At 38.9% G+C, this 27,051-nt stretch overlaps 2 protein-coding genes and 1 long non-coding RNA gene across 5 annotated transcripts; 2 read left to right on the top strand and 1 right to left on the bottom strand.

Annotated features, from left to right (window-relative positions):
* The first annotated feature begins 1,470 nt into the window (after positions 1-1,470).
* LOC104598702 (polygalacturonase-like) lies at positions 1,471-4,218 on the top strand. The gene is made up of 4 exons (XM_010260881.2): positions 1,471-2,077; positions 2,168-2,457; positions 2,976-3,204; positions 3,927-4,218. Exons 1-4 carry the CDS (start codon positions 1,646-1,648, stop codon positions 4,149-4,151), a joined length of 1,176 nt encoding a protein of 391 aa, XP_010259183.1. The 5' UTR covers positions 1,471-1,645; the 3' UTR covers positions 4,152-4,218.
* A 5,749-nt stretch (positions 4,219-9,967) lies between these two features.
* LOC148790716 (uncharacterized) lies at positions 9,968-11,442 on the top strand. Of its 2 annotated transcripts, XR_016077802.1 has the most exons (3): positions 9,968-10,398; positions 10,628-10,701; positions 11,001-11,442. It is a non-coding gene; the product is annotated as an uncharacterized LOC148790716 (long non-coding RNA). The 2 variants fall into 2 exon arrangements; XR_016077801.1 differs by having other exon boundaries at positions 10,628-11,442.
* A 2,400-nt stretch (positions 11,443-13,842) lies between these two features.
* Positions 13,843-25,197, bottom strand: LOC104598475 (GPI-anchored protein LLG1-like). Of its 2 annotated transcripts, none has more exons than XM_010260551.3 (3): positions 24,759-25,197; positions 24,612-24,668; positions 13,843-14,353 (listed from the first exon to the last, which is right to left on the bottom strand). In XM_010260551.3, the coding sequence occupies exons 1-3, from the start codon at positions 24,832-24,834 to the stop codon at positions 13,989-13,991; spliced, it is 498 nt and encodes a 165-aa protein (XP_010258853.1). In that variant the 5' UTR covers positions 24,835-25,197; the 3' UTR covers positions 13,843-13,988. The 2 variants fall into 2 exon arrangements, with proteins under 2 accessions (XP_010258853.1, XP_088746855.1); XM_088890729.1 differs by lacking the exon at positions 13,843-14,353 and adding an exon at positions 22,716-24,156.
* Positions 25,198-27,051: the final 1,854 nt, after the last annotated feature.

Raw genomic sequence — 27,051 nt, 5'->3', positions numbered from 1 at the left:
AATGGTTTTCCGATATTTCTTTTTCTACCTACATATCCTGCACTTCCATTCCGTCTATGACAGGAAGAGAAGAAGATGATGACGATTTTACTGCCGGTCACTGATCATCGGTCTCCCAACTTGGTTGTCAGAGCAATTCCTTTAAATTCTTGTTAACTTAATAAGGTGGTGTGCTCATTTGTCATTCGCAGGTGCACGCTTCCTGTGAATCCGAGGGTCCACAGAATTCGAGCTCGTCCATTGACTCTATTTCTCCTATTTCTTTGGTTCAGATGGGAATTGGATTTGGAATCCGAATCAGCTGAACTGGAATTTCATTTGAAGAAATAACCATTGTGTCAAATGGAGGAATGCCATTTTGCCAATAATGAGAATGAGATTCCAATTCTGTTCAACCAAATGGTTGGATCATTTTGATTCCAATTTCAGACCTGTTTCTATGAGCCAAACGGATCCTAAGATGAATCAACCCATATGCCTTAGTAAGCGTATAACATCAAGTTAAATAGGGGGTACATCACTGAACCAGACTAGTCTCAAGTGATGTTCTAGTCATTAATCAATGCATTTATCCTTAAGTTATATTATATTTCATAAACTAATCCAGCGAAGGCAACAAATTTAGAACTATCATTATTTTATTTTATTATTATTTTTTAATTCAAGCAAACTATGCATTCGGGCCAATTTGAATTCAGGTCGTTTCTTCGATTCGTGGCACTTATTTTCCCATATACAAACTTTGGAATTGGGATTTCGGCCGGCCAATTGGCACTCTCACGCCTCCCCAATCAACATTCACTCGATCCAAAGTCTAAAATGCAACCAACTGCTACTTCTACACTCAATGACTCAACGGCACATGACTTAAGCCGTAAGATTAGTGTTAAATGTTTTCTTTTACAAAAACCATTAATGGCCTATTTGGTTTACAGTTGGAATTGGAATTGGGGTTGGAATGAAATTTTTAGAATTAGAATCGGAATGGTCCATTCCATAATTTATTTGCTTCAGATGGGAATGGAAATGAGAACTGAAATCGACAGGAATAGGATTTCATTTCCAAAGGAGGGGCCAAAGAATGGCCATTCCCTCAAATGTGTATTCCGATTCCGCCCAACCAAACCAAACAATTGGAATCACCCATTTCGATTCCCGACCCCTATTCCGGCGAACCAAATGGGGCCTAAGCGATGAAGAATGAATATTGGCTTTGTCTTTCCATTGGAGTAGAACTGGGGCAATATGGCCCTAAACAATCTGTATTTCTCAACTACTCTTTCAAGCTTCAACCACTTTTCTGACCCCGGCGTTCACCATAGCTAATATTAATTTAACCTCTATAACTGCTGAATCCGTTTCTTACACTACAAGATTTAACCATCAAAATTAAAGGGAGAACTGCTTACCCACCCTTTATCAAGTTCATGGCCGTGACTCTGAACCCCACTTCAGCTTCAGTATGGATTGCTTTGTGTTTTGGCTACCTGATCAATCTCCATTGCTTTTAAAAAGGATCCCAAATGGGTATAGATTCTCATCAACCTAAACTGCTAAACAACCTTGCTTGTTCATCAATCTGAAGTCTGAAACCAGCTCAAACCAACCCCCCCAAATAGTCTTTAGCTGTTTAAACTTTAGGATTATGGCAAGAGTCATGAACTCTCTTATGTCATCGGTTTTCTTCATTCCCTTGCTATTAACATCAATTGATGCAGATATCAACGTTGCAGATTTCGGGGCCAAGGCAGATGGGAAGACAGATGCGAGCGAGGCATTTCTTGCAGCATGGGCTGCTGCTTGCAGCTCCACAAAGCCAACAACCATTTATCTACCAGCCAAGAAATACTTCCTTGGTCCAGTCGTTTTCCGTGGACCATGCAACAATTCTCGGATTACTCTTCAGATGGATGCAATCCTGGTAGCTCCAGATTATCAAGAGATGGCATCTTCTGAAAACTGGATCATGTTCGATGTCGTCGATGGGTTGTCTGTCATCGGAGGATATCTCGACGGCAGAGGCTCAAGCTTTTGGAAGTGCAAAGGCGTCTCCAATAATTGCTCTGCTGGTTCGACGGTGAGTTTACGCCTGTACCATCTGTTTCACTGCACAAGTGTTTAATTAATAACGAGCTAATGAATGCAGAGAATTCGTTCATGTCTGCAGTCACTCGCCATCTACAGTTCGAAAAATATAGTAGTTCAGAATTTGACGTCGATCAACTCCAAACTAGGACACATTCTTGTCCACACTTGCCGGGATGTAGTGTTGCAAGGAGTTCGGATTCGTGCTCCAGACCAAAGCCCACACACAGACGGCATACATGTGCAAAACTCCATTAATGTCAGCATACTCAACGCAGGTATCAAGACTGGTGATGACTGTATCTCCATCGGCCAGGGAACGACGAACTTGTGGATTGAACGTGTTGCCTGTGGGCCTGGACATGGGATAAGGTGAAGAACAGAGGCTTGTATACATCATTTTGCAGAGATAATTTGGCTAGAATATTAAGAACCCCACTAGTCTTGTAGTAGTAGTAGTAGTAGTAATGATTTAGGAGTTGGTCTCCAATATGAATTGTTTTCTCTTGTTGTATGTGATCGGTTTCAAAAAACAACTAAAAAATTTAAACCATCTTGTTTGAAATAAAAATTGGTTTCTAAAACAAAACACAGAAAATTTACATATTCTTGTATTTCTGGTCTAAATAACATGTTTTCATCTGGTGATTGATATCATGCTTCATAGATCACATTTGTTTTAGAAACCATTTTGATGGATTTACAAACATGGGTTTCTTTTATTTTTTGAAATAAAAGTAATTTGTTTTTGCTTCTAAAAGCAAAAATATAGTTCAAGAACATTTTCAATTTTTGTTTTGCTGATATGGTGATTTTGAAAACATGCATACAACTGAAAAGACAAAAACATTCATGTTCTTGTAATGGACTGTTTGTGAATATTGTTGCAGCATAGGAAGTTTGGCCAAGGACCTGGAAGAAGAAGGTGTAGAGAACGTTGTAGTGCAGAGTGTGGTTTTCACTGGAACTCAAAATGGAGTAAGGATCAAATCTTGGGGAAGGCCCAGTAATGGGTATGTGAAAGGAGTGGTGTTCAAGAAAGTTTTGATGAAAAACGTCAACAATCCAATTGTTATCGATCAAAACTACTGCCCACGTAATGAGAACTGTCCTTACCAGGTAAACAAAATCAACTGTGCTTCTCATTTCTGTGTCAGCAACCTGTTTTTTTTCAATTACAACCTTAGGATGTGATTGACATGCTTTCAAAGAATTAATTTGGATGAATTTTTTGATTTTAAGAATCATTTTTTTTTAAGTTTTGATGTAAGAAAATCATTGTAATTTTTTTTTTTTTTGAGAGGGGGATTCAAATTTCATTTTAAGGCCTCGTTTTTTGGATTTTGAGTTGGGGGAAAGTTGGTTGGGATTTTGTTTCCCATTAAGCAAGATATCCATGTTCTCTTTTCAGATTTATATAGGATTCATGGAAAATTCATTTTCTACGGGCAAGTGATACCCATCTCCCAGGTGAATATAAATAATTTTTCCACCTGTAGAGGGGTAAGTTGACAACACTTGGATGAGATAAAATTGCCCCTTTTAATAATGACCTTTTATGGCTAAAACGGTCATTGATTCATTTACTTGAAAAATAAAAAAACATATATAAATGCACTTATCGGGATAAATTTTCTTAAAAAATACTTACCTGGATAAATAAATTTCCAAAAGCGAACATGACAAAAAAGTAAGAAGTGATTTCAGAAAAGAATTTTTTTTTTCCTTTTTTTGGCTCAAGATTCATTCTTCAGATAACGAGTATTTAGAAGAGAAGTTTAACCAAACAAAGCCTGAGTCACCACATTGTCTAAATCTTGTTGCAACCACACGGTCTGCAGGACTCTGGTGTAGAGGTAAATGGAGTCTCATACATAGATATTGAGGGAACATCGGCTACTCAAGTTGCACTGAACTTCGACTGCAGTCCAACATCTCCATGCAAAGAGATCAGCTTACAAGATATTAATCTCACTTACCAGAATAAGCCGGCACAGTCCTCCTGTCAGAATGCATTTGGAGTAGCTCGTGGTCAGATCGTCCCACCAAGCTGTTTATTAAAGTAACTTTTGTTTCCAAACCAATACAAATTAATTAATTTTTTTTCATTAATTAATTAGGGGAAAATGTTAGGTCACGTGCAATTGTTTGCTTGATGTCAACAACTGTTAAAGAAAAGTATATCAAATTATTTCATTATTTTATTGGTTTTGACTTTACTTGGCTGATAATTAACAGTCAGAGACAGAGCTACTTACCATTTTATATCAGGGTTTTAACCGTTTAGTTCACCCCTAGGGTGTAGCTAAGATTTTAGGGGTGGATTGAATCTTGACTGAAGATTCACGGTCAGGATGTGGTTTATAGGGACTATTAGTAGATTAAGAGGTGACTGTAATTTTAGATTTCTGAGGGGGAGTATGGTTTATTTATTTCTTTATATTATTGATTCATATACGTGATTATTATGCACAGTTTGGAATAGGAGTGGGGTCATCCTAGCATGGTTTTTGAACCATCGTTGATCCAGATGGTCAGACCATTCGGCCTGGAAATCGTTCAGGCAACCGGTTTTGTTTTACTCCAAACCTGGTCCCTGGCAAAAAAACTGTTGGATCAATTAATGACCCGTTAATCTGGGCAGTTGAATCATCGATCTGTCTACCCGTTCAACGGTTTTTGTCATTTTTTATTTTTAATTATTTTTTTAATTTTTTTGTTAGAACGGGCCATCCGTTCGAACCGAACGGTTAAACTGTCGACCCAAAAACTGGTGGCCAAAATGGTTCCATATCCAGGTCGCTTTTTAAAACCATGCATCCCAATTTGGGGAGGGGGGGGATAGACAATTATTTCCTTTTGGTCGTGAAGTGAAATTTTGAGGGGCTTATAGCAATGTTGTCTATGCTTTTGAATATTAGAAGGTGATTAACCGGTATTTGGATGTTGCATTGGCATTGTCCTCACAGCCTTTGCAGGTATTTAGTGGGTGTTTGGCATCGGTGCTGTTTTTTGCGCCGATGTAGGTGCTACATCAGAAAAAACGATGCTTTAGAAAATGACCTCTTATTTGATATTGTTTTTCCATAAAAAAATGTTACTTCAGACCACGCCTTGAAAATCGGAAAAGTGTGGTCTGAAGCAATGCCAAATTTGATGTTTTTATAGAAAACAGTTTGTTGCTGCCAATGGTGCAATGATGTGGCATCATCTTGGATGTTAGATAATATGACCAATGATGAAAACAGTTCTACAGCACTGGTACCAAATAAAATCAGTGTTGTTTTCCCAGAAAACAGCCTATGTAACAGCACCGCTTTCAAACAAAAACTTACAACTCACACATGCCCAACACCACTTTTATGAGAAAATGGTGTGGTGTTCCCAACACTGATGCCAAACACCTACTTAGAATATCTCCCAATAAAAAGTTGCAAAGGCTGTGAGGATGAATTTTGTGAAGACAAACCTTATAATTGATTCCACAGTCTATGTAACAGCACCACTTTCAAACAAAAACTTACAACTCACACATGCCCAACACCATTTTTATGAGAAAATGGTGTGGTGTTCCCAACACCGATGCCAAACACCTACTTAGAATATCTCCCAATAAAAAGTTGCAAAGGCTGTGAGGATGGATTTTGTGAAGACAAACCTTATAATTGATTCCACAGCCTATGTAACAGCACCACTTTCAAACAAAAACTTACAACTCACACATGCCCAACACCATTTTTATGAGAAAATGGTGTGGTGTTCCCAACACCGATGCCAAACACCTACTTAGATTTTCTCCCAATAAACAGTTGCAAAGGCTGTGAGGATGGATTTTGTGAAGACAAACCTTATAATTGATTCCACAGTCTATGCATTTTATTGCTGGCGTGGAACCTTATAATTAGTTCCACAGCCTGCTGAACACCCATTGTGCTCAGCTAAACCTTTCTCGACTAGCAGGGGCTTAGGGGATGTCAAAATTTTGGGAAAACCCAGTGTACAGTGCGAAAATTTCCTGATTTTAAAAATATCATACTGTAATTTTGGTTGGAGTACTCTAGCAAGGTTCAAAATATTGATATGCCTGATATGTTGATAGAGGCGTATCAGTAATTTTTTTTAGTTTTTTTCAAATCCAATTCAGAGGGGCCGGTTTAAGGTCTATCCACCCCGTGATCCCATCAAAACTCCTATACAACCTCTATAAAGATGTATTGGGAAGCTTCCAATACGATACAGGCCAATACATATCGATAATTTGAACCTTACCTAATACAATTCAGCCGGGATTCCTACTTTATAAAGTTGACTGGTTGAGAACCTTAGGCACCCTCAAGTCCTTCATTAGGCTGCGAGTCTATGCCAAGTAACCCCTTCAGTTTTTCTCCTCAAATCTATCTTGTCCCAACAATACTTCTTCCCTGCTCCCAACTCCCATCCTCTCTCTCTCTCCATTCTGCTACGGTCGATATCCCCTACAAATTCATCAATCAAATGTGCACACCATTTACTTCAAAAATGTATAAAATTAAATAATCCTTTTCTCTCTTTGATCAGTAATTTTTTAAGCCCAAAGACAATTTGATCAGTTCTTTCTTATATAACCTTGCACCAGTTGCCAAATCTTGGAAGCAGTCTTTCAGTCCTGGGGTAATGCAACCCGTATGAATGGATTCGTATTCTCTGATCAAATAATTTTAATTAGTCTCTCCCAATTGCTTTGGTTGTGGTGGTGTGCTTACACGGCTATACGGATAATGGAGGTTGCGGTTGCCTTTCACGTGCAATTTATTGGGATCTTCTGTTCCCATTTATTTTGTCAATTTATATTTTATAGTGGTTGTATCTTTTCCAAGTATAATTTCAACTTTCAAACAATTATTTAGTGTTTCAAACACAGCCTTGTTTAACTACTTAGATAATTTAGTCTATGTTGGGTTATGTGGGAGTTCAAATCAGCCCCCTACAAGATTGCCTCTCACACAGTTCTACAGCACATCTTCCTTGTGTATTGGGAATATCTTCCGATGATGATATCATCATTTCTGATATTATTATTGGAAGATGTTCCCAATATACAGTAGTGATGTGCTGTGGGACGTTGTGGGGGGCAGTCTTGTGAGGGGGTTGATTTAATCTCGTTATGTGGGTGTTTATTGGAAAAATACTGCCACATCAGCACCACTTAAGCATTGGTGTTTGTTGTGTATGAAACCATTATTTGGTTTTAATCATTTATCAAAATAAACATTAAAAAACAGAAATGTTTGAATTTATGTGCATGAAGTGTTGGGGGAAACTTCAAATTTTGGCTTTTCCCAACCCTCCAACGTTTATTGAAATGAAATGTTACCTAGAGCATTGTAAACTGAGGTGGAAGATAGCTTTATGGGCCTATGGGGTATTACTTGAAACTTCCAACCAAACAACAAAAACAAGAAGTGTTTAAAGTAACGTTTTTCGATTGAACTTTTATCTGAGAAACACCCCATCTATAAATGTTCACGGAACCAAACACATACTTGGTCTAACTTAGTGTGAGGTCACGTGCTATGTATATGAGTACGTGTACAAGTAAAATTATTAGTTAATAATACACTATCAAATTTAACTTAGGTAAATAATAAAGACCTCCTTGTACTCAGTTCCAATCTAGTAGATAGGGGTGAGCATTCGGTTTATTCGGTTAGAAACCGAACTGAATAAACCAAAATTTTAAAAACCTAACTAAAAAAATAAAAATCGAACTGAAACCGAAATAACCAAAGCCAAAATTTTCGGTTCAGTTTTTGGTTATTTTGGTTAAAACCGAATTTTAATAATATATACTTTATTATATATATTATGAAATCAAATTTCAGTATATTATATATTAATATATAAATATAAATATATTATATATTATATATTATATTACATATTACATATTATATATAATAATAAAAAGTTTGGTTAATTTGGTTAACCAAAATTCTAATTTCAAAAACCAAAATAACAAAAAACCGAAATAACCGAACCGATTTAACCAAAAACCGAAAAAATCGAATCGAAAAAACCGAAACCAAAATTTTTGGTTTAGTTATTCGGTTTTAACCGAATTATGCTCACCCCTACTAGTAGACACAAGGTTGTAAGCATGTTCAATAAGCACTTGATTTTTTTTTTTTACACCTGTCCCTTAAAATGCCCTCACCCCATCCTTGAAAAAGATTAAAACCCACTTTTGACACTTGTCAAAATACTTATCAAATGCTTACTTATGTTGTGCCTACTAGATCCGGTCCCCCTTATACTATGGAGTCAGTGATAAATATTCCTTGTACTTTTTTTTGCAACAAAGACTCCCTTGACATTGCAAAAAAGACCCCCTCCCCCTCTATTAGTGTTCTGTTGGTTGACTTTGGAAAAATTTCTCATTTGGCATACTTGTACATAGGTTTTTCTCTGGTGATGGTGACACAATTACATTTTTCTTTGGCAACAATATAAAAGATGTGGGTGATTTTTTGGTATCGCTTAGCTTAGCAGACAGCTGATTGTGAATTTGTGACAATAACTTTCGGTGAAGAACAATGTAGGGTTCTCGTCAAATGGTTCTCCAACGATATGTTCGTGTAAGGGTTAAGAAGAAAATAAGAAAATGGGCGAGAAATAGACAAAAAGGGGAAATGGATTTATTCATTTTTTCATTTTGAAAATTTCATTTCACGCCTCTTGAATTATAAAGAGGGGCATTTTGGTAATTTAGTATCTTCTATGACTTACTGATTTACCAAAAAAAAAAAAAATCAGATGACCGGGGGTCTTTGTAGCAACGTAAAAGTTTAGAGAATCTTTGTTACAAATAAAGTACAGGAAGGCATTTATCATTGATCCTATAGTAGGGGGTGGGTCTTTATAATTTACCCATTTAACTTTTATAACCTACATCAAAATTAAGGCAGAAAATATCTGATTTATAATAATATAGATAAGCATGTAGCCCTCAGAAAATTACTTCAGAAATTCATAATGCGTGATGTCCAATAACATTATTTGCGTTTGCATTCTGGCTATGGACAATAAACAGTCTCCTTTGAGTTAGGCCTCTAATCACGGTGGTGTATGTCAAGATAAGCAAAGCAGATGTGGGAGATTGACAAGAAGAAGAAGAATAAGAAGTTGGAGAAAAATAGATCTTAGATCTGAGATCTGCCTTTGTTGCCATTGCCTCGTTGTTGTCGTTGCCATTATTGCCGTTGGTGAGCATCAAATTCTCCTCTTCCTCTTCCTTCTTTCTTCCCTCTTTCCTTCCTCCCTTTCCTTTCTCTCATTTTCTTATTTTCCTTTTTCTCCTTCCTTTCTTTCTTCTTTCCTTTTTTTTTTTTCTTTCTCAGCTGACAACTCCAACCTCATCTCCATTCTCATGTAAAACTTTTATATGAAAAAATATTCATCCTAATATAGCAAATCGTCCAAACCATTCGACCCGGAAATTGGTAACTAGAACAGTTCTATTTCTAGGTCAGTTTTTAAAACCTTGGCTTCAACAGTTGATCGGTTTTTGGTTTCATAACCCTTTTCCCCCTTTCCTTTTTCTAACACTCAAACGAAAAGGGGAAAATGGTTAGAAAAATATCATAAGGATCATTTTGTCATTTTGAAATTATTTAGGGTAAATTACAAAGACCCCCCCGTACTATGGGGTTTGTGACAAAAACCCCCTTGTACTTTATTTTGCGACAAAGACCCCCCCTGTACTATCACCGTGAGACAAAAACCCCCTTCTGTTAGCTTTCCATTGAAATCCGCCATTGCAATATTTTTTAATCCCCATACTACCCTTGTAACAAGGACAATTGAGAGAAATCCCCCTTCTACCTCAGATTCCTACACATTTCTCTCTCTCCGTTTCTCTCTTCCCCGATTTCTCTTCTTCCCCTTCCCCTTTCTCTCCTCCCCTTTCTTCTTCCCGCTTTCCTCTCTTCTTCCCCTTTCTCTTCTCTTTCATTAATGCCCAGGTTTCTTTCAACAACAACAGCCCAATTCCACCAGGATCGTGAGCAAAAAGACAATTCTCCTGCGACTGAAGCTGGGGAAGTGATCTGTTGTCACCAATCATTTCTCAGCAGAAAAGTCGACGCCTGGGGTGGAAGGCTAATTCCAGGACCGTGATCTGCTGTCATCACCATCTTGGAACCTGGAAGGCCACCCAAGATGGACAAGGCTGCTATATTGAGTGATGTTGTTCGAATGGTTACTCAGTTGCGAAGTGAAGCCTAAAAGCTAAAGGAATCAAATGAGAGCCTACTGGAGAAGATCAAAGAGCTGAAGGTAAGCCTGGGGTTCAATTTGCTATTTTAATACCTCTTGTCATTACATTAAGGATGTGTTTTGTTTAGCACCCAATACTTTCCAAATTTGCAATCTGACTGTTGGCTCCTAAGCCTTATTTGGTTTGGTGAATTTAAATTTGCTGATAGCCTGATATTTCCAATATACTGGGTGACATTATACTACATCTTTGTTTTTTGTTACACATTGTTGCTTTTTAATTTGGTAGGCTGAGAAGAATGAATTTCGTGACGAGTAGGGGTGGATTCGAGCTGAATAGTATGAGGCTCGAGTAAAAAACTGGTAAGTTCGAACTTGGTTTGGTTCGAATTCGATTTGAGAAAAAATGTTTTATAAAAATAAAAAAATATATATATAAAATATTTTTTATTTGATATTTAAAAAAATTAAGAATTATAATATTTTTATTTTATATATATATATTCGAACTTGGCTCGCGAACTCACAAGCCGAGTTCTATTAGGCTCAAGCTCGGCTCGAAACTCGGTTGAAATCGAGTCAAGTCGAGCTTTTCACGAGCCGAACTCGAATAGCTCGTGAAGAATTCGGCTCATAACCACCCCTAATCTGACGAGAAACAGAGGCTGAAGACAAGACAGAGAAAGAGAAGCTGGAACAGCAAGTCAAAACTCTGAGTGCTCCACCAAGTTTTCTGCCTCACCCTACGACTATCCCAGCTGCATTTACTGCCCAAGGCCAAGCTGCTGGCAACAAGCTGATGCCGTTCATTGGCTACCCAGGGGTTGACATGTGGCAATTTCATGCCACCCGCTGCAGTTGATACCTCACAAGATCATGTTCTCCGGCCCCCAGTTGCTTAAGATCTGTCTGCTTTCAATTTCCTGGAGAAGTGTTCAATTATTCTTTTGTCTTTATTCCCACTATGTTAGTTTTGGCTAGAGCTTGGAAGTCTGAATGACGTAGACTAGGCGGGTGATTACACACTGGAATTTGTGAACTTCCATTTTATCGTTGCTTCATAATTGTAAAATTTCAATAATCAAATCTGATAATTTATTTGAATTTTTGTCACATTTTAGTCCTCGTGTATTTTTTGTTAAACGCCTAATGTTAATCCTAGTTATTTTGTATAGCCTGTGAACGTGCAGAACCCGCCGGAGTAACTTCAGTTGTGGTATACATAAGAAACAGTAGAAATAAGAAGATATAAAAACAACTAAGATATGGGGTTCTAGGTAAAGAACTTCATCTCCTTGGTCCTTACTCCTTAGATACAGCTAAAGGAGATAGTGATAAAGCATCGCAGCTAGAAGAATTTACTTCTGAAGGGAAAATGAAATTGTGGAGAATTTAGATTTGGTGGCCGTCGCCTGGACTGCAACGCTTTTGGTTGCTGCAAATCCATACATCCCCACTGCTATTTCCTCACTACCCCAGTCCCAGGTGTCGATTTTGCTGTTGAGAAATGGTTGGTGACAGCAGATCACTACCTCAACTTTAGCCGCAGGAAAATCGCCTTCTTGCTCACGGTCTACAATTGGGCTGCTGTTGCTGAAAGCAGAATGGGCGTTAATGAAAGAGAAGAGAAAGGGGAAAAAGAGAAATCGGGGGAGAGAGAGAGGGAGAGAGGAGAGAGAGAAATGTGAAGGAATCTGAGGTACCACTGCCATTCGTGTATAGTGAGGTCGGGGAAGATGAACAGTGTTTTCTCCCAATTGTCCTTATTACAAGGGTAATATGAGGGTTAAAAAATATTACAATGGCATATTTCAACAGAAAGCTAACGGAAGGGGGCCTTTGTCTCACGGTCATTGTACAGGAGGGGTCTTTTGTCGCAAAACAAAGTACAAGGGGTCTTTGTCACAGACCCCATAGTATAGGGGTCTTTGTAATTTACCCAATTATTTAATGCACACCTAATGTCATGTGATGGTATTGACTAACAGTCAACTAACATACTAACAGTCAACTAACTGTAAGGACCTATTAAACACAATTTGAAAGTTCAAGATGCTGCAGAAAGACATTTTATTGTTTGAAGACTGATTTGACACAACCCCCAAAGTTCAACATACTGTCCAGGAATTTTCCCTTTTTTGTGCTCAAGAGATGGAAAAGGGGCTAAAACCTGGGGTTTAACACTTGTCCAGATTACACAAGGTTTCCTGGAGAATCTGATAGGAAATTGAAATCCTCCCCGATGACCTAAATTAGCTCACCAAACTGTTGCCTCATTTCCTTCCGACCATGTGATTTGGGGGTAACACTTACCCAAATTACACAAGGTTCCATAGAAAATCTGATATGAAATTGAATTCTCCCCGGTGAGACAGTGACCTAAATTGATTAACCAGTCTGTTGCCTGATCCCTACATGTATGACAACTTCTTCGGCTATCGATTGGCAAATTGTATTTTGTGTCTTCCTCGCAACACCCCCAACCTCTGCACATTCCAGGTGGCCAATCTTCACCTTTTTTTTTGTTCTTTCCTGACAGACCCATTGCAGATTTCTGAATTCTACTACAGAAATACCCCCACTCTATATATCAATGCCCACCTGTGAATTAGCATCAATTTTGAGCTGGCCTAAGAATTCTAACCCTGGGCTGAACTGTCATTTTCGTTCACTTAGTCTAAGCCTCCGATAAGACATTGCCACTCGCCGGCTAGAAGCCATGGATTCTGGCATCCATGGACATTTTTTCTTTAGAGATCTACACTTCCATCATGTAGATCTTAAAGATTTTATGATTCTTTCTGCAGTTGGGGCAAAAAACAAAAGTTCGTAAGATTTCCTCCTCTATTCTCGTCTATTTGCCTGATATTCCTTCCTATTTTGGGTGTTTTTAACCATGCATAAGGTGATTTCTTTGAAGTTGAAACCCCAAACCCCATTTGTTGACCAAGACCCCCTTAGATGCAAGCCCAAAGCTGAAAGACAAGTGCAGTAAATAACTACACAATTTAATCCACTTACCTAGTAGTTGAATCACTGGAGTTTAGCTACTTTTCTTTTAAAAACCAAGCCTTTTCCCCATGTGACTTCAAGATTGATATTATTTATGAAAAATGATCCATTTACTGATCAAATATATCTTCTCTTATAAACAATTTATATTAGCTATAAACAACCAAATGGGATATAAATTCATTACCAAAATAGAATGGAACCAAGTATGTATCTTGTTCAATTTTCCCAGCAATCAAACACTGGAAAATGAATTTTCTCACACATTTGGTCTCAGCAACCAAACCCAGGATGTAAAATTGAGAAAAAAAAAATTCATTTCTCATCCCATCCATTCTTGGCAACCAAACGGACCATTCAAGATCACCGGCATGAGTTTATTGCTGGGGCAAGAATCTTCCTGGCTCTAATGCCCATGATGGGTTTGGTCAAGGACCAACTTTGCATGTATCTGTCATGTATGGAACCAGTAATACACAGAAAAACTAAAAATTTGAGGGCAGGAGGTCTAATACGATGAATTTGATACAGAAAGTACAACATGGCTGGCTGCAGAAAAATCATGGTTCTTCAAAAGCTGTTGGAGAGGACACACACACACCCCCACCCCCCATCTGAAGGCATACAACCTCTGGGCTTTATAACATTGTTTGGAACAGTACGACAAGTGAACTTACAAACAGCGGAAAAGGCAATAAAATTTGATCAATCTGTCCTCCACTGGTATCATTAAGAGATCCCACCGGTGCTGTTGCATTGCATTCCAGTCCTAACTTCCCTTCCCGGCACTCATTGGCAAACAGGCCAGGGGGATATTTCCCATTAAGGTTTATGTAGCTGAACATGGTTGATGCACAATCGTTAGTGAGGTCATTCAACTCCTCAGAGAATTGGCAAGCAAATTCTTTTAAAGCTGCACAACAGATATTGGGGGGGTACTGGGGCCCTTTGCATTGGCTTGTGATTATCGTATAGTTCTGGAACTCAAAGTTCACAGAGCAACCTTCAGATCAACAGGAGGAAAACATTATTGCATTATCCTGTACTAGCTGGAATAATGACAATTATTTCAAAACTAATGCTATCAGGGACATCCAAACAATGTTTTAGATAGATACTCTGCTTCATATTATCAGTTTATCTAAATTTCAGGCATCATTATTCACAAATTGATCCGGGCTACTCTTTCTGCAAAATGTTTGACCGTTCATCATACATACAAACTAGTCTATTGATGACTATATAAATTTAGATGCCCTGCAAAAGAACCATTAATGTTTTTTAAAATGAAATTTCATACAATAACTTGATATCATATTTCAAATTTTCAAACGTTCCATATCCTTATCTAATTGGTGCACCTGATCGAGATAGTCCAAAACAATTGCCTTTGGTGGAATCACTCTGTTGTTGAGACAAGGTCTATTTATGATCCCCCCCTCCCCCACCCCCTCTATGACTTGAGACTCTAGTCAATCATCTAGAAAGTTCCTCAAGGAGCAAATTTCCTACTAGAAAAGAAAATCCTCCATAGAATCTTCACCGCATTTTGACAAGCAGCATACGTACTAAAACATATTACAGCTAAGAAATTAGAAACAAACTCTTCTTTGTTCACCTACGTCCCATCATCATTTCCCATGACAGAATTATGGCTTTGTTTGTTTGCAGTGCATATGCATGGGGGTGCAAACTTTGGTCCACTTTTGTTTCAGATTGTAATTTGTTTGTTTCAGAGGAGTAAAACTGGAAGTGAAATTATATGTTCTGACTTTATATGGGAGATAATAAAGGTGAAAAGGAAGGGGGTACAAAATATACACCATCAATAGGTGCAAAAACATGGGAAAGTGCAAAATTTACCCCAGAATATGGATATAAATTGGCACCATTTTGTACCAGGCTTGGATTTGCACTACAAACAGAACCTAAATAATACTGATACTGCACTGTTACTCTCATAGTAGGGTACAAGTTAACCCTGTTCTGCAATTCCACCCTGCCTAGTGACATATCATTGGAAAAGAACAAAAAATGAAAAACTTTATATCCGTGCAATTCCACCTTCTATCCTTTTTTCCCCTTGGTGTATCTAGACTTAATATCCGTGCAATTTTAGTAGCTTTTTGCTTAATAATGTGATTTTGTCAATGTTTTTATGCTTTAAGAATAAATGTATCATACAATAGCATATCTTTCATCATTACTACATATTAAAGTAATAAAGTCTAGTTAGCAGGAGTATAATTGTCTTCCTGTTTTTACTAGGCTGTTTACTCTTTTTTCTTGCTATAACTTAAGTAAGGGCAATCTTGTAATTTCACTTTAAGTTATGAAATAAGGTATAAGGGTTGACAGTTAATAGGGGAGTCTAGTTTGAACTCTCTGACTGGAAAACCCTTCTCTTCTTCTCTTCTTCTCTTAACTGGATCCTTCTTTTTTATCAGCAACCACAAAGAAGAATTTCATTAAATTTAAAAAAAAAGATACAAGTGGTGGCGAACAAGCATGCCCAATACTGGATCCTTCTTCTTCACTTTATCTTTATTTTTCCTCTTCTTTAATTGCTGTCTATAGAAGATTACATGGTATCAGAGCACTTGTAATCGACCTGGACTGCTTTTGGCATCACAAGAAACATTTCCATTGAGAGCACTTCCTCTCTACTTCAGAGGAAGACTCTTTTGAGTGTAGGAAGCATTCATGCCTCAGGTTTCAGTCATTGACAGTTTTTGGGTGGTTTCCTAGACTCCCTCTAATTGGCAACCTGAAGAAGGGTGTGTTTCGATGTTCAAACTAGTCATCCCAGTTCTCTATCAGTTGTGGTGATCAAGTGGTGTGATGTGGCAGGTGTAGCAGCAGCCTGATTGTGTGGCTATGAGGTTGTCCTAGTGATTCAGGTAGGTAGTATGTTTTTTTTTTGTTGGTTTTTCAGTGCTGAAAATTGAGTATAGTAGAATTACAGCTTTGCTTCGTTTTTTTTTTTTTTTTTTACAAGGAGCCTTCTTGAGTAGTTGTTAGCACTAGCATATTAACCAAGCAACCGGAGCAGTGAGCAGTGTTCTCTTTTTTTCCCTTTTTGGTCTCTTTGGCCCGATGGCTTCATCCAATGGTAGTCTTAAATCTGCTGTAGTGTTACAGCAAGATTTTTTTAATTCCCAATTGACAACAGTCAAGCTTAATTACCAATTATGTACCATGGGCGAAGTTGGTGGAAGTTTCATCAATTGGGAGAGAAAAATTGAAGTATATCAAGGAGGACCAGCCTAGGAGTGGGCCTGAAGGGTTCAATGAGTGGGTACAAGAAAATGCCCAGATTATGACATCATTATGGAATAGTATGGAGAATCACATAAATATTAACCTTATGTTCCTCGACACTGCTAAAGACATTTGAGATCATGCAAAACAGTTATACTCTGGACAGGACAATGTGATGAGAATCTATCAATTATATCAAGAATATTTTACCCTCCAACAAGGTGATAAAACCGCAGAAGAGTATATTATGCAGCCTTGAAAAGCCTAAGGAATGAACTGAATGTATATCAGTTCTTATCTACTGACTTGAAGGTACAACTAGACCTGTTCATGGGCCGGGCTTTGCCTCTTTATGAACAGAAAATGTGCAGGCCCGAGCCCGGCCCTTATATAAAGCCCAAAGCCCGACCTATACACAAAATGTCTTATTTTCAGTGTACTTTTATAAATTAATAAAAGTAAATTAATGTTTATTTCCTAATAGTAAATAAATTAACAAAAGCCCGGCCCTTAATTTAGCAATAATTTAATAAATTAATAAACAAATTTGTATTTCCTAATAGTAAATTAATGTTTATTAAAAATTTAAGAAACAAATATTTATTATATATTTATTATATATAACATAAATGCTTTTTTATTATATGTAATAGTATCGGGCTAGACTCGGACTCGGGCCCGGGCCGGGCTTATTTGAGAAAGCCCGAGCCCAGCCCAAAAAATGACTGGGCCCGGTATTTAAAGGCCGAGCCCGAGACCGTGGGCCTGAAGTTTTGTCCAATCCCAAAAAATAATGGGTCGGGCTGTCGGGCTACCCGACCCATGAACTGGTCTAGGTACAACAGATGTTACCCATTTCTTATCTGGGTTGAAAACTGAGTTTGAACCAGTACAGGCTCAGATTCTAGGTAGTAATGACCTTCCATCCCTCTCTGAGGTGTTCTCCTCCTACATTAGGAGAGATTCCAATCCACTAAATGGGAACACTCCTATCTCGAAAAGATCTACCTTGGTGCTTGCTAGAAGAGGTAGTGCTGGAAGAGGCATGGTGGAGGTGCTATGAGGGGTGCTAGGCATGGAGTTAGAGGTGGCCATGGTGGTGGTAGAGGAGGATTCAAGGGTGGCAGAAGTGGTAGTGGACGTGGGCAGGTTCATGAGTGTACTTATTGTGGTCGTGAAGGCCACACGGTTGATTTCTGTTATGACCTATATGGACCACCATCTACCTAGGCTAACTATGCTATAGTAGGAAATGATGTTGGTAATGGTATTTGTGCTGATAAGGTGCCTACTTCAAGAGCTGGGAAGGAGTTAGTGTCTATCACACGTGAGGTGTATGAGAGGCTTCATCAGTCTTCTTCTTCCAGTGCTACAACCACCCTTGTCAAATCAGGTACACCTTGCCTTGCATCCAGTTCTACGTCTGCACCCTAGTAATAGATTTTGGAGCTTCAGATCACATGACTGGATCTTTAGACGCATTTATGTCACTATCTCCTTCCTCCACTTCATTGAATGTTACCCTAGTGGATGGCACCAAGGTTCAAAGTATTGACACGTATCGGTCCATATCGGCCGATACGTATCATTCCAGGACCCCTCCGATACGCCCCTATAGTGGGTGTATCGGGGTCTGACAGGTTCAGGGTGTGGAGGAGGCCTAAACCGGCTCCCCTGACTCAGTTGCAAAAAAAAAAGTACCAAAAGCTATATCGGTTTGCCCGGTACGCCCATACCGGCATCTTGGGCGTATCGATATTTTGAACCTTGGATGGCACTACCTCTTTTATCTCTGGTATTGGTAATGTACAGCTTAATTCTGGCCCCACATCAAACTCTGTCTTCTATGTACCTAAATATCCTTTTAGTCTCTTGTCTGTAAATAAACTTACTAGTTCTCTTTAGGGGTGGCAATTGGGTGGGTTTGAGCGGGTTAGGTTTGGGTCGAGCTTCAATCCAAACCCATTCAACCTGTCAACCCATTAATGATCCATTTAGAGAAAAATAAATGGGTTGGGTTGAACCCAAATGGCCAAACCAACCCTGACCCAACCCAACCTACCCAACCCATTAATTTTTCAATTAAAGCATAGAAAAATGCAAAAATTATAAAAAAAAACATAAAATGCAAAAAAAAATAGAAAAGAATATAGAAATTATAGAAAATACAGAGAATGCAAAAAAGCTAAAAATTAAAGAAAAATAACATAAAATTTTAAAATATATATATAAATTAATAAATACAGTAAAAATCTATAGGGGATAGAGAGAGAGAGAGAATACAACTACAGAGAAGAGAACAAAGTTGAGATCAGAAAAAAAAAAGGATCATGTAAAGATTTGGCGTTGGAGAATCGTGGGGTTGTCTGCACACAAAAAGCTGAAAGAAGCCATAAGAGAACCTCGGATGGAGTCTGCAACCAGAAGGGAGGTCAAGTTTACATACAACTAGACCTATTTTCGCTATGACTTTGAATGGCCCATAGTACTTGGCAGCTAATTTCTGGTTCCTTCGAGCTGCAATTGTGCTCTATCTGTATGGTTGCAGTTTTAGATAGACCCAATCTCCTATATCAAAGTTGCGCTCAGATCTCTTGGCATCCGCTAACTTCTTCATACGGTCCTGAGCTTCCTTCAGGTGTTGTTTGAGTTGGAGCAGCATCTGATCTTTGTTTCTTAGTTCTTCTTTGATAGCCTGCACTCTTGTGGTTCCTGGAATGTATGTAATCAGCGATGGAGATGGGCATCCATAGACTATCTCAAAGGGAGTAGTTTTGGCTGAAGATTGATAGTTGGTGTTGTACCACCACTCAGCTAGAGCAAGCCATCGGGACCAGGAACTGGGTTCGAACCCTGCAAAGCACCTCAAATAAGACTCAAGGACTCTGTTTGTAATCTCTGTTTGTCCATTTGTCTGTGGGTGGTAAGAAGAACTCAGACGGAACTAGGTATCCTGTAATTTGAAAAGCTCCTGCCAAAAGGTACTGGTGAAAACCACACCCCGATCGCTTACTGTGCTAGTCGGAAGGCCATGTAATCTGAAAACTCTATCCATGTAGAGCTTAGCCACATAAGGATGTGAGAGTGATAAGAAATGGGCATATTTTGACAACCTGTCAACCAATATTTTAAAACGCGGAGGCGTGACGCGAGGCATTCCACTACCTAGAGGCATGAGGCATAGTTCAGAACGCAAGAGGTGAGGCGTAGTTCAGAACGCAAGAGGCATAAGCCTCCCGAACACAAGCCTCCTTGAGAGGAGGGGAGTTAGGAGGAGGATGAAGAGGAAGGGGGGATCTCATTTTTTCTTTATTTTTAATAAAAATCTTTTATATTAAGAAGAATAAAGATGCATAAAAATCTCATTTTTTTCTTTATTTTTAATAAAAATATTTTCTCTTCTCTTTCTATTTCTTTCCCTTCCCTTTCTTTTCCTTTCATTTTTTTCTTTTTTTTCTTTTTTTTGTCTTTTTATATCAGATGTGCATGAGGCGCATGAGGAGTACGCCTCTAGCACGCCTCATGAAAAAAGCACAGGAGGCATATGCCTCTTGCACCTGAAGGCGTACGCCTCAGAGGTGTCAGCGCCTTTGGCATACGCCTCAGGGCGTTTTGGGAGTGCCTCGCCTGGAGGCGCGCCTCCTCCAGGCTTACGCCTCCCACGCCTTTTAAAACACTGCTGTCAACCACTACAAGAATGGTGGTTTGATGATTCAAGGGGGGTAGTCCTTCGATGAAATCCATTGATACATCTGATCATACTTGATCTGGGATGGGTAGTGGTTGTAGAGGCCCAGGAAGGGTAATGTTCTCTGATTTGTACTGTTGACAAACTTCACATTCCTTGACCCACTTCTTGATATCTCTGTGCATCCCACACCAATAACAAGAGGATTTAATTCTTCTCACAGTGTTGTGATACCCAGAATGACCCCCGGTTGAAGATGAGTGGAGCTCATCAAATAATTTACGCCTGAATAGTGATTGGGAGCTGAGAACCAGTTTTCCCTTCTTCCATAGTAGGCCTCCTTTTGACTCATACTTCATATTTTTTCCTACTTCACATGACTGTATCAGTTGCTGGAGGGTAATATCAGCAGCTATTTCCTTCTTAACTTCCTCAAGCCATTCAGGAATCACCATAGAAATGGCATAGTAGTCCACTGAACAACACCTGGACAAAGCATCAGTTGCTGTATTCTCTCTACTTCGCCTGTATTTGATGTCATAATCATAACCTATAAGCTTTGACAACAGGTGGTGTTGCATGGGGGTGGTCAACTTTTGTTGTAAGATATGGCTTAGACGTTGGTGATCAGTTAAAATAGAAAGTTTGGACCGTAGAAGATAAGCCCTCCATTTCTGAACTGCAAGACAACTGCTAACAACTCCTTGTCATAAACAGAGAGGTCTAGGTTCCTGCCTTGAAGTGCTTTGCTAAGGTACGCAATGGGTCGTCCTTCCTAGCTCAGAACAGCACCAATACCTACACCACTTGCATCACACTCTATCTGGAATGGTTTGTTGAAGTCAGGTAGTGCCAACACCGGTGCAGTAGTCATTGAATTCTTCAGTTGTATGAAGGCCTGCTCAGCTGCTTCATTCCATCCCCAATTCCCCTTAAGTAATTCTGTGAGTGGTTTAGCCATGTGGCCGTAACGTTTGATAAACTTACAGTAATATCCTGTGTGTCCCAAGAAACCTTGAAGCTCCTTCAAGGTTTTGTGTTGTCTCCATTCACTCATGCATTGAATTTTAGTAGGATCTACCTTAATGCCTGCAGGGGTAATGATGTGGCCAAGATATTCCACAGTGGAGACTGCAAATTGGCATTTACTGACCTTAGCAAAGAGTTGATTTGTCTTAGAATGCCCAATTTGATTCTCAGATGCTCCAGATGATCTGTCATGGATCTTCTATAAACTAACATATCATCAGAAAATTATGAGCACAAATTTCCTAAGATAGTCCTTGAAGAGCTGATTCATCAAAGCCTGAAATGTGGCTTGTGCATTGGTCAGCCCAAACGGCATGACCATGAATTCATGCTGTCCCTCATGGGTCCTAAAGGCTGTCTTAGGAATATCTTCCTCCATAATCCGGATCTGGTAGTATCCTGACCTCAAATCCGGTTTAGGAAACACACAAGCGCATGTAATTCGTCTAACAGTTCCTCAACTACAGGTATAGGGAATTTGTGCTTAATGGTGGCCTTGTTGAGAGCTCTGTAATCAACACAGAGCCACCACCCTCCGTCCTTACTTCTTTACTAAAAGCACAGGGGATGTGTATGGGCTGTTACTTGGGCGAATAGCTCCACTAGTTAATAGCTCCCGAGCCAACCTTTCTATCTCATTCTTCTGAGAGTACAGGTATCTATAAGGCCTTAAGCATACAGGACAAGTCCCATCTTCTAAGGTAATAGCATGATCACATGGGCATGGTGGAGGTAATCCAGTAGGCTCTTTAAAAACATCATCAAATTCATGCAAGAGGGCTGTCAATTCATGATTATCAACAACACTTGATGGTTCACTACTTAAGCTGCTAAACTTCACAATGAAGAGCTGGCCTGGTTTGCATAAAGATTTACTTGCCTTCACATGTTGAGGGCTGCTCTGTTTAAGGCCCTTTAAAATCCTGTTGTAATCCCCTTCTCTATACTGTAAAATCATATTGTTACAGTCCAAGGTAATAGGTCCCAGTGTTTTGAGCCACTGGATCCCAAGCACAGCATCATAACCAGGTAGGTTTAGAAGATAGACATCGGCTATAATGGTGTTACCTTGTGATTTGACCTTGACTCTTCTGCATTTCCTATTTGATTGAACCCTCTCCCCATTGGCAACCATCACCTTGAACCCGATTTGAGAGTCAACAGATACTCGACTCTTTGCAGCAATGCCTGGGTCTAGGAAATTATGTGTAGATCATGTATCGATCAAGATTGTTAAGGGTTTGCCTTCCAGTGTCCCTTGGATCCGCATTGTCTATGGGGAATCTCCTCCTTCCAAGGCATGCAGGGAAATAGTTGGGGCCACTTCTTCGCAGTTTGTTTGGGACATCTCTTCGGTAGGTTCTTCTTCTTCTTCTTCTTCTTCTTCTTCTTCAGAGTCCTTCTCTTCATCTGCCACCACCCAGAAAAGTTTTGGGATCTTGCGGTGGTGCTGGGGGGTGTATTTTTCATCGCAGTTGTAGCATAACCCCTTAGCCCGCCGTTCTCTTGCTTCTGCCGGTATTAGCCTTTTAATCTCAAGTATGGTTTTTACTGGAAGCTGTTGGCTAGTGACCTGTTTGAGCCTAGTTGGGTCCTGATGAGTAGACCTTCTAATAAGCATCTCCTCTTCTAATAAGGCTAATTTGAATGCTCGAGCCAATATGATAGGCTCAAAATTTTCAACTCCCATTCTAATCTCCGGTTTGAGCCCAGAGATCAAACACCCCACCAAGTATTCCTTTGTAAGCCCGCCCACTCGACTGGATACATGTTGAAACTCGTCTTGGTATTCAAGTACCGATTGATTTTGAGTCAACTTGGAAAGTCACTCCACATGATTCGATCCTTGTGGACCATTGAATCGAGCATCCAGGGCTGAAACAAATTGTTTCCAAGTAGGTTCTGGATAGAGATCCTTGGACCATCTATACCATTCCATCACCTTCCCGTAGAAACCCATGCTTGCAACTACAACCCACTGTTATTCTGTGACCCCATGGAGGTCAAAATACTGGTGAACCAACAGCAACAACCCATCCAGATGTTGGCCATCAAATCTGGGAAGGTCCAGTCGTGCGGGTTTCCGGAAGGATCCTTGCCCTGAGCCTTCCGATGCCTACAACGAACTCCCATGCATCGTTTTCCTCCTTCTGCTAGTCTCCTGAGATCCTCCTGCCGAGGCCATCTGACTGAGCCTATCCACGACTTCAGCCAGATGAGCTTTCAGTTCTTCCTGTTCTGCCTTAATCTCTTCTTGCCCTCTTTCCATGGCGTTCCTCTAGCTCAGACATTTTTGGAGCCCAACCAGCTTCTAGCTCTGATACCAAAATGTTGTGTACCTCTTCCCATTGCCGGGAGGAGAGGTGTTTGCCCCCGAGCTATGGCGCCGGAGCACCGCTCAAGAGGGTGGGCAACAATAACACCAAAAGAAACAATGATATTGCAGATGAACTGCTTTTCTATTGTATTATCGATATACTTATATCGGTAGGCCTCTGGCCGTTACAATGATCATTTCTCAGAATTACAATCATTTGCGATGCAGGGAATCATTGCTAATGATCGTCTCTAATGATTGGCATTTGATCCACCGCTAACGGTTTCAGCATCTTTTCCGTATTTGGCCAGGGAATCTTCCATGACCGTTACCTCAGCAGCTTTCAAATGGTGCAGAATTATAGAAGGGGCCCTAAACACTTGTTTCGAAGGAATTGAAGATCTTCTCGGTGGTGGTGCATCCAAGTAAGGGACAAGCATAAAGAAGATCGCATTGGATCCACCGGCAAGACCAAGTGCAGCAGTACCCCCACCAGGAACGTAACAAAATCCTGAAAAGATAATGTATTTGCTGTATGGCTTTTACTCAGCTGACAAATAAAAATTATGAGTGACCCAATGTGGGGTTAGGGAATCCCTGATCTCTCTATTTAGCGTAAACTCTGAAAAAGTCTTGTATAGGAGAAACTGATGCAAATCTTCTGTGATAACTCAGATTTTTAACCCACTCACCTAAAAACCGAAAAAGAAAGAAGAAGAAGAAGAAGAAGAAGAAGAAGAAGAAGAAATCATTCACACATTTTATCGCTTGTACCGATTTATAATCAATTTGGCATTCTGAAAAGAAAAGTAGGTTTTACAGTTCTACCACTGCTTCCGTGGGGAAAAACAATTTAAGGAAAGAAATTAAAACCCACTTTGAATATTTCATTCTAGCGAATGCAAATAGCAATGTATTTCAATCACACAAAGAAAAGGCGAAAACTTTTGAGAAGAAAAGACAAACCTTTTTTCGCCTGAAGGAGGTTTCGACCAATAGATCCATGAGATTCAAAGACATTGTCTGCAAAGATTAGACCAAACTCGTACATCAAGAAACAGATAGAAATGGAAGATGAAACTCATCAACTATAACAGATGCATATGAAATCACCTGAAATGAAGCTCGAAGAAGCAGCCAAGCCTGTCAAAAGGAAGAATAGAACCGCAGACAAGCAACTATTCAGCATTATATTTCTTTCCCGTTGATCTCCCCTTTGACAGAATTATCGGAGAGAACTCAGAGAGAGAGAGAGAGCGAAAAGACAAGAAGCAGGAAATTTAGGGGCACTTCAGCAATCAAATTTTGAGAGAATGCTTGATCGGAAGAGAAGCCGCGGAATCAGACGTCCAGCATCAACAGCTTTAGCAGTTGATGGCACGCGGTTTCGGAGGTGGCGAGGTGCCAACTGGCTCAGTAGGTAAGGAGGCGGCCGAATCTCCTGCCAACAAAATAGGTTCCAACTTCCAAGATGATCTAACACCGCATATCTCGTTCATGGTGGGTTTCAATATCTTATGTGTACTTTTAAAGGTAAAATTGAAGTAATAATGATTCATCAAACCATTTTAGTCATATATATATATATATATAGGTAAAATGATTCATCAAACCATTTTATTCATATATGTATATGTATATATATATATATAATAGTAGTAGAAAATTCATTTATTTTGTTTTTTAGTTATTAAGCTTCAAATTTATTTTTTTTTATAACATTATGAAAAGTAGCTAAATCAATTGTAATTGCCACATAATTGATGATTTCTTAATTGATAATTTATTTAGTTAGTTGTAGGGGAAACTTGGAATCAGATTCCGCTACCAAGATTTGGGGATGGGTTGTGTAGTCCTATAAAGCTAAAAAAAAAAATGTATTTAGCATAAAATCAATAATCAAGTTAAAAAAAAATTAAATTGAATTGATGAAGATAATCAAAAGCTCACATAAAGTGTTTTTCAGTGCATTTGATTATTGAACCAGAACAATCTATGAAACAAATCTACATTAAATAAAGAAAGAAAACTTGATAACCCATTCAAATGAGCAATGACTTCTTTAGACTTTTATATAATAAGAAGATTAGTCTACCCCATGTACTGGTGGGCAAATTTGAGTTTTAACATAAGTTTGGGTTTAAAATCCAAACTAGGGTTCATATTTTGCTTGCTCTTAATTTTACCCAATCCATCTGGTTTATATCTCTACTTTATTAGAAAGATCCAAAAGAGATTAAGAGAGATTAAAGAGGAAAAGAGGAATTTAATGGGGAAGGGGAGATGTTATAAATTGTAATTATAAGGGATAACTATAGATGTCAAGTATAATTGGGTTTGATCACTTGTTTATCTTATTGAACTAATTAAATAACCAACCCATTGGTAGTTCTAAGATTTAGGGTGTTATGGATTTGGGGGACAAGCTAACAATTTTCCTATTGGATATCCAGCCTCCTTAATCCAAACAAGTGGGGTATGAAGACTATTATGGCAAGGATGGGGATGGGGGTAGAGAATTAATTGGGATCATCAATGGGGTTCAGGGATAGGGAATAAGGAGTGAATATATATACACACACACATCAAGAGAGAGAGAGAGAGAGGACCCGTGCGATGCACGAGCATTAAAAGAATTTGAGGCAAAACGAGCTAGGGCGTGCAACTTGGGTGGGTCCAACCCAAGCCTAATCTGGTTCAACTAATGCCTTTGCATAGGTTCGACTTGAGCTTTTCGAACTTCAAGTTGGGCTTGGGCCAAAAAGCTCAAGCATAACCTAAACTCAAGTTGGGCTTGAGTTGAGGCCTTGGGTATCTTGAGGCCCACATGGTCCCATCTGAGCCCACCCAACATTTTATGATATACATATTTATATATTATCACTTTATTCTACCAGAAAAATTGGGCTATAAAGCTAAACATGCCTAGGTCCAAGCCTACCCCAAGATGTTGGGTTAATCTTAGGTTGGGCTTGGATTAGTGAAATCGGGCTTAACCTTGAATTGGGTCAAGCCTAAGCTCAAAGTTTGAGATTTAGGATTGGGCTTGAGTTGACCCTTAACCTGACCTAACCCACCCATGTTGCACCCTAGAAGGAGCATTGTGACATTCCTAATTGTATTAATTTTTATTTTTATTCAATTGATTTAACTTTTACTAAATTTTTATTTAGTATTAAAATTTGTTAATTTTAAAATGGAATAGGGGATTTTAAATTTATAATAATTAAGTTAAAACCAATAATTTTATTAATTTTTAATTTTGTCAACAAATTTGTAGTATAATTTTATTTTTAAATGAATAACAAAATATAAGATTTATTTGTTGAAAATAAAATTTTCTTACTTTTTTGCTTATTTTATTAATAAAAATTTTTTAATTTGTATTACCTTTATTTTAAGTAAA

Source organism: Nelumbo nucifera, chromosome 6 (genome assembly GCF_055504915.1).
Source record: "Nelumbo nucifera cultivar China Antique chromosome 6, China Antique-T2T, whole genome shotgun sequence".
Lineage (NCBI taxonomy): Eukaryota > Viridiplantae > Streptophyta > Magnoliopsida > Proteales > Nelumbonaceae > Nelumbo > Nelumbo nucifera.
The sequence above is the reverse complement of the archived record's forward strand: the minus strand, read 5'-3'. Positions and strand labels throughout refer to the sequence as shown.